Source organism: Astyanax mexicanus, chromosome 17 (assembly GCF_023375975.1).
Source record: "Astyanax mexicanus isolate ESR-SI-001 chromosome 17, AstMex3_surface, whole genome shotgun sequence".
In the NCBI taxonomy this organism is placed as follows: Eukaryota; Metazoa; Chordata; class Actinopteri; order Characiformes; family Acestrorhamphidae; genus Astyanax; species Astyanax mexicanus.
This window is the reverse complement of record NC_064424.1, coordinates 41,797,797-41,805,946: the sequence shown is the minus strand read 5'-3', so window position 1 is coordinate 41,805,946 and position 8,150 is coordinate 41,797,797. Positions and strand designations below refer to the sequence as shown.

At 37.8% G+C, this 8,150-nt stretch overlaps 1 protein-coding gene across 3 annotated transcripts in view; it reads right to left on the bottom strand.

Moving 5' to 3' along the window:
• fam219aa (family with sequence similarity 219 member Aa) overlaps positions 1-8,150 on the bottom strand; it is a 41,811-nt gene that overhangs the window by 10,636 nt on the left and 23,025 nt on the right. For 2 of the 3 annotated variants that reach the window (XM_049466071.1, XM_049466072.1), the window contains exons 4-5: positions 6,830-6,910; positions 782-857 (exon numbers count right to left, since the gene is read on the bottom strand). In XM_049466071.1, the coding sequence (XP_049322028.1) occupies positions 782-857; positions 6,830-6,910 (157 nt within the window). The remainder of the gene's footprint in view (positions 1-781; positions 858-6,829; positions 6,911-8,150) is intronic. The other variant, XM_015604969.3, reaches the window with a different exon arrangement.

Here is an 8,150-nt window from a genome sequence, read left to right as displayed (position 1 = left end):
TTCTGATTAATAAATAAATAACAGAACTACTGTAAAGTTAACTTCTTAAATTCTGTAGAACATTTGGTGGTTGTTGTCACAGTAATTATGCACAGATATTTTCTTTTCTTTTTTTTTTTTTTTTTTTTGGAAAACAGTGGCAGCGAAAAAGTTGTAGCATAGGTGTAGTTTAATTTGACACTATAACCAAGTTTTTTGGTAATGTTATTAGATTTATACAGCCTTCTTTGGTTATACATATATAACAGAATGTGATCTCAGAATCAGTATCATGTTTCAGGGCAGGAATCAGACACATTCTCTGAAATGATTGTGAGAACTTGCAGAACTGACTTGTTTGTCTCGCACATTGTGAGAAGTCATCCCTGACCTTTAACAGTGTAACTGAAGGAACAGTAAAAACTTAAAACAGTCCTAAAAGTTAAAATACAACAAACTATTATTAAATTGTTTTGGGGATTGCTTTAATAATGGAGATGGTTGGAACTAATGGTAATATTAACTGCTATATCTGGTGGGACAAAGGGAGCTTATATAAATGTGGATGAAAATATTCGACAGAGAAATTAAATTTAAGCTGCACAATTTTTGTACAATATATTGAAGTTGAATGGAAAGGAAGCGAGAGACTCCAGCACAAGGTGTTGTGTTCAGAAGTACACAGGGTGTCGTGTTGAGCAGTACACAGGGTGAAGGTGGGCAGATGTCCTAATGATGAAGATGTTAAGATGATCTGAAGAAGGGATGACGATTAATTGACATTAGTGCAGTGCATAGATACCTGGTCCCTGAGAGATCTCACCTCGGCTGAGGAGTATCCTGATGAAGAGTATCTGGACATGTCGAAGTCGTCGTCACTGCAAGAATTGAAAAAATTAGTAGATTAGACACAACATTATACATCAATAAAATACTTAGATTTTTATTACGATTATAATAATAATGATGATTAGAGCTGGGTATCATTTTTTTTTCTTCAATACTGGTATTGATCATTTGAATTTGGTACAGATACTCAAACAATACTTTTTTCAATATTTTTTTTCATTGTAACCAAAAATAAAATACTAAAAAAACAAAAACAATAATTATTATTACACAACATGTTTATGTAACATCTAAGTAATCTTATTCTTATACAGTCATCATGAGAGACTCCATCTTTCTGAATCTTGTTGGAAAATACTGAGCATGTTTGTGGCTCTTAATTATGAACAAAAATCATTGATTGAGTTTAAACTACAAATTAGTTTCCTACACATTTTGCTTAATGCATTTCAGTTGTCAGAGTTATTTTTTTCAATATCAGCATTACATTGATACAATTAAACTATATTAGTGGTATCCATTACTTAAAAAAATTATTTTAATCATGACTGATTTTTTTTATGCTGATAGTTTTCTGTATTTTTGAGAGGGGGGCAGTAATAAAAGTATAGTGTGGTTTAGGTCAGGCAGACCAGAGATTATTTACTGTATTATTATATCTGATTAGAGAGAGAAAGGGTGAGGGAGAGAGAGAGAGAGACAGAGCGAGTGAGAGAGAGGGAAAGACAGAGCAAGTGAGAGAAAGACAGCATGAGTGAGAGCAAGGAACAGACAGAGACAGAGAGAGGAAGAGAAAAAGCGAGTGAGAGAAAGACAGCATGAGTGAGAGGGAGAGAGAGGGAGAGACAGAGCGAGTGAGAGAAAGACAGCATGAGTGAGAGCGAGGGACAGACAGAGAGAGGGAGAGAGAGGAAGAGAAAAAGCGAGTGAGAGAAAGACAGCATGAGTGAGAGGGAGAGAGAGGGAGAGACAGAGCGAGTGAGAGAAAGACAGCATGAGTGAGAGCGAGGGACAGACAGAGAGAGGGAGAGAGAGGAAGAGAAAAAGCGAGTGAGAGAAAGACAGCATGAGTGAGAGGGAGAGAGAGGGAGAGACAGAGCGAGGGACAGACAGCGAGTGAAAGAAAGACAGCATGAGTGAGAGCGAGGGACAGACAGAGAGAGGGAGAGACAGTGCTAGTGAGAGAAAGAAAGCATGAGAGAGAAGAACAGACAGAGAGAGGGGGTGAGAGGAAATTAGCAAGAGACAGAGCGAGTAAGAAAGCAGAGCAAAGCCAAAGTTACTAAGAGACAGTGCAAGTGAGAGAAAAAGGGGGAGACGTTGAAAGTTAGCGAAAGATAGAGCGAGTTAGCGAAAGGCAGAGCGATTGAAAAAGAGAGAGAGACAGCACAGGTGAACGAGAGGGATAGACAGTTAGTTAGTTAGTGAGAGACAGCACAAGAGTGAGTGCCTGAGATTTTAGCACAGCGGCAAAGTTTCAACAGTTTTCCAGCCCTCGAAGCGAAGATCTGCGCAAGTGCAGAAGCCATTAGGATCCAACAAATAAAAATAAATCCTGCTTTTTTAAGTAGTAATCACATTTTATTAGTGAATTCAAAATGTTTTTTGAAACAGTAATCTGACTTTCATTATTAAGATTATAGTGTTTTGGTACCTCCTCATTCAAAAAGTGATGCAAGGCTAATCTTGTATGACTGGAAATAACAGCCTGCCTGCATTTCAGAGATATGAGAAGTCCTTGCCTATAAGGACTGTAGTTAGATCAGGAAAAGTGTGAACATCTGTGCAGAGCTCTGGGTCTCCAGAAATGGAATCACAAACCTTTAATTTAGCAAGATAAGGGGATCATTAAAATACACCAGAATTAAAGAGGGGCGTAAAACCCACTGATCACTTTAAAATAAGTTAACAAGAGCACTTTTAGCACTCTGTGATACTGAGCAGATTGACTGAGATCAATGAGAGCAATCTACCAGCATTATAAGCCAGTGCGGGAGCAATGACACGGCATTTTAGTTAGATTGATTCATCATGGAAACCAGCAGAGACAATCTGGTCTCATCCATCGATCTTCCTGGTAATTACAGTCCTGTTTTAATGGGATGAGCTCACCAGCAAGCCAGAACTAAATGAGGAAAAGCATATCAGACAGTAGAGAGGATCAGTATCAGGGTAGTAAAAGTAGTCTAGATGTTGAGCTGGTAGTGAGGTACTGAGTCAACTGCACTGATTTTGATAACTAATAAAATAGCTCACATTTGTCTGATTTGTCAGATCATTGCAAAATATCCAAATGGCTGAAAAAAGTGCTAAATAGTTTACAAAAATGTGGAATTCAAATGAATTGCTATGAAAGATATAAAGAGAAAAAAAGTGAATAGAAAGAGAAGATTCTAGCTATAAATATAGATTATATAATTAATCTTTGCAAAAATTCAGGGACAGTTTGAAGTAAAATAAAGTGTAGAAGAAAGTAGTTAACGGCTCAATAGGTAGCTTGCTAGATTAGCCAGCATGCTAACCAACCATGCTATATGCAACAGCCCGGGCACCCTACACACACTCGCACACTTCGTCTGCCAGTGTGAAAGCAGGGTTAAGACCAATTTATACTTCTGCATCGAGTCGATGCATTATCTACAAAAGTTTATACATCTGCATTTGTGTATCCACGCAAAGGTAGAAACACGAAGGTAGAAATGTGTGGGTAGCTCAATGGACCAATCAAAGCTGCTTTCTATTATATTTCTGGGGAGGTGCCCACCTGGCTACAGCGTACGATTCGTAGCTACTTGTAGGGTACGCCATAGGTTCTATGCAGAAGTATAAACTGGCCTTTAGTCTTGTCCAGTTACATTACATTAACCAGGTGTAAACAGGATCAAAAAAGCAGGACACAAACTGAAAAAGACATGAGAGAGGAGCTAGAAAAAGAGAGAGAGTAAAAGAGAGAGAGAGAGAGATAAAGAGGAGCGTAACAAAAAATAAATACAATCCAATATTGTTATCTGGTCTGATACCTGTGTATTTCCATTTCTTAAACACCATTAAAAGACCTTTAAAACCCCTTTAAAAGACTTAAAACTGGAGTTTAAATGTGTTAAAAATGACTGCCTAAGGTGCTGAAACATTTGACATTGGTCCGTGTTGAAGGAATAAGAACAATTACACTACAAAAAGTATCAAACAATTCAAAACTTTTATTTTGCTCCATTGTTCTATATGAACCCATTCATTTTAGACTGACTTTAAAGCGCCCTCTGGTGGCCTGGAAGCTTGGAACTCTAAAGTGAGTATTCTCCTCTCTAGAGATTCTCTGATTGCTGCAGTAGAACTGGACACACCCACATGGTTTGTGCTGAAGAACCAACTATTCTTTGGTTCCAACTGAGAATGAACTTCCAGAATCAATTTTTGTTGGTGTAAACGCACCAAATAATATATCTCCAAACTCGACGCTTGTTTGGAGATATTTTAGTCACAAAGTGCTAAAAATCAACAAAGTAAAATGTCAGAACGCTGAGGGATGGAAATATGGCTTTTGAATAATCAACCTGTTTAATCAGCTCCTGCATAGACGTCAGAAGAAAACACAAAGACTAAAGAGCATTAGCTAATCTGTATTAAACTCAATGACTGGTTCCTGTATTTAGTGGAAAATGGTGGATTTTACAGCCTTTTGGTTCATTTATAGCCTCATTATGTGATCTATAAAAAATAGAAGTAAATAAAATAAATAAAAGTTAAATGTTATATAAATAAAAACAAACCATGTTGATATGAAAAGAGCTCTTATATTGGAGTCGCTAAAATCACTAAAAGAAAACTCCCAAGTAGAGAGAGTGATGGCTACAGAGAAAACAAAGAAAAAGAGAATGAGATGAGTGAGCTAATGCATGACCCAATCATGGCCTGGCATGGACAACGATGAGGTCAGAAGGCTAGACTCTCTCTGCAGCTGAGAGAGATAAAATGGTACCACTTTAAAATAAGACTACCTTTATAAAGGGTTTATAAATGGTTTACAATTAGTTTATTAATGGTTACTAATTCGGTTGTAAATGGCTTTAAAAATCATTAATAATCAGTTATAACACATACGTAGAAAGGGCAACAAAATAGATGGCTGTGGGTTCACTATTTGGCAAACAACAGGTCATTGTTGCCCTTTCTTTGCATGTGTTATAACTGATTATTAATGTTTTAAGACATTTACAACATAATTAGAAACCATTAATAAACTAATTGTAAACCATTTATAAACCCTTTATAAAGGTAGTCTTATTTTAAAGTGGTACCGATGAAATTTATCAGAGCCGGGAGTCTGCGTGAGACACTAACACACAGTGTCTGGTCACCTGATTAAATGACACAATGAAACAAATCAATAATCCTAAACAATCATACAAACATATCTTTATATTTAGACCTGAGGGTCAGTCCAGTCAATAGAAATAAAGCTATTTAAAGCCCTTCAGACTTCCTCTGCTGACTATTGCACTTCTACGACTGTTTTTTTTTTTTCTATTGATCAGTATGAAGTGAGGACACTGCCATTGATTCAGAACAGATTATATAAACATCTCCACCATCTCCACCCAACAAAGCTACAAGCCTACAAACATGCAGGAAAAAAACAGTGTTTCTACATTAAACATAAACATAAATTAGTATAAACAGGATCTTCAGAAGCTTCTGAATACAGCAAAGACTAGCAGCAAAGCGGATACATTAGGCCAAGACTAATTATGCAAATTCCCCTGGTGATAGGCTGTTAGTTACACCGCTTTTATGCAAGGAATTTTCTCACGCTAATATGAAGCAGGCCAGATTTTATCATTTTAAACGTCTTCATTTTCAAGAGGCTGAAACAGTGTCTAAATAATAAAAAGACCGACATGTATTTGTCTCATTGGAGGGATTGTCTTCAGAATCTAACAGGCTTAAGAGCTTTTTTATTTAGATTTATTACAATTATGGAATTATGTGGAATCATTTGTCACATTAGGTCAAAAGTGTATATAGATCATTTTATACATTATATTTGAAAAAAAAAAAAAAAAAAAGAAGCAGCTGTAATTTCAGAAAAAAATTGTCGGGGGCTGATTACTTTTACACTTTACACATTTTAAGATTTTTATTTGATTAAAATTTGGAAAACATTCCTCTTCGCAATTATGCGCTATTTTGTGCTGGTTTATCACTTAAATATTAATAAAATACATTTTACATTTATGGTCAATGGAAATCAATGTAACAAGATTTTTTCCAAGCAATTTTGAAGCATTTCTTTTGGCTTACTCATTATACATTTTGCTTTTATAATTTACTTTTTCAAAAAAAAAATTCCCATTTTCTCCACAATTTATACAGCCAATTACTCAACCCACTTATAGTACTCCCCCTATTACTAGTGATGCCCCAACACACCAGGAGGGTGAAGACTAGCACATGCCTCCTCTGATAACATGTGAAGTCAGCCACTGCTTCTTTTCGTGCTGCTGCTGATTGCTGAGCAGCATTAAAGCACGCTTGGAGGAAAGCGCAGCGACTCGGTTCTGATACATCAGCTCACAGACGCCCTGTGCTGTGGACATCACCCTAGGAGTGATGTGGGGAAAGAGCGCCATCTACCAACCCAGAGGGAGCAGGACCAATTTTGCTCCCTCTGAGCGCCGGCAGCTTGATGGCAAAGCTGCATGAGCGGGGATATTCATACATTTTAATAGCAGATTTACATTACATCAAAAAAACATCTGTAAAAAAAATATTTCCCACTTCTACTCAGTGATAAAACTAGAAAAATGACTAAGACCAGTGAGGTTTTTCCCAGTCATGTGACATAACAGTCAGCAGCCAACCCCCACCCCCCATTTTCACTCACTGTTGTGCTTACAAAATTGTGTTTAACATTATAATTCGATTATTTTTAATTATTAAACCACAGAAATGTAGTTAGTGTACAGTTAGTGTACACAGTGCACACTGTAGGATACTGTACCTGTCTGTATCCAGTGCTACCAGGGGCTTCTCGTCAGGACTCTGGTCTAAAGATGAGTAGCCTTTATTAGGAACAACCAACCTAAAGCAGAAACAACAAAAAAGGAAAAGTAAGCAAATCATTTAAAATATTGGTCATTTATACATAAAATTACCATACATTAAATTATTTATATATATTAACTATCTTCTGTGCATAGGCAAAGCCTTATAATCAGGATTTAGAGCATGTATCATTCAAAAACAGCACTAATGCAGCATTTCAGTGCAGTTACATTCCTAATAAGTGTGGGCAAGGTTGTGTTTAATACCATCAAACCAGTGCAACATGAGCCCCAGCAGCAGCAGCAAAGCATCCTCCACTTTCCCCTCAGTGGAACAAAGGATTGGGCTAATCTGCAGTCCACAGGCTCTCTGAGCAGGCCTGTGTCCAGCTAATCTACTGGCCTGTGCTCTGCGTCAGAGTCCTCTCATCTCCTCTAATCCCAGCAGGGGAGCAGTGCACCACTCTCTCCAACCTGCCCCTGATTAGCATTCACAGCTCTCTGCTCTCAGACTTCAGCTGTCAGAGTATTCCTGGATCATTTCAGCTTTATCGTTTTGACCATAGACTGTGTATAGCTGGACAGAGCATCGTCTCTCAAAAGTGAAGCCACCACAGGTCGGGCGCCCCCTGCTGTTCGGTTTCAGAAAGCTGTATAACCCAACCCATTCCCATAGGTTTCATTGGAAAAACAGACAACTTTCAATCACGTTTTTTTTTTTTCTGATATACTATAATTCTACTTCAATTATAAAATGCAGCAGCTAGTGTAACCTCTGCTTATTTTGTCAAAATTGTTATATCCCCACAGAATTTGTTTTTAAAACGTTTTTTAGCTCTATTCGAAAAAGGTGTGGTTATTGAAAAACGGCTGGTTATGGGCGGGACCAATAACAGAGCACCAGCTTCGCTCCGCTTCACTCTGCAGCCTGTGACCTCGAGGCAGCCCTCAGGGGCGGGGTTATTTAAATGAGTAGGCTCTGTAGTCTCTCCACAGTCTTTCTCCCTCCTCTGGTCTCTACTGCGCAGACTCGGTATCAGGATCGCCAACATGGTGGAAGATTTTGGCTTCATTTTCACTGAATGAATGGGAACTGTGACACGGCGTCCATCTTTTTTTACAGTCTCTGGTTTTGACATACAAAGAGAATTCCTGTTCATGATTCTGTGTCTCTGTTGACTCAAAAACAGTGGAAAAATGAATTGCATGGCTCATGTGGAGCTTTAAAAGTGGTGGTCTCTAGGCCTATCACAGTAATAGTTTGTTTTTCCTACATTG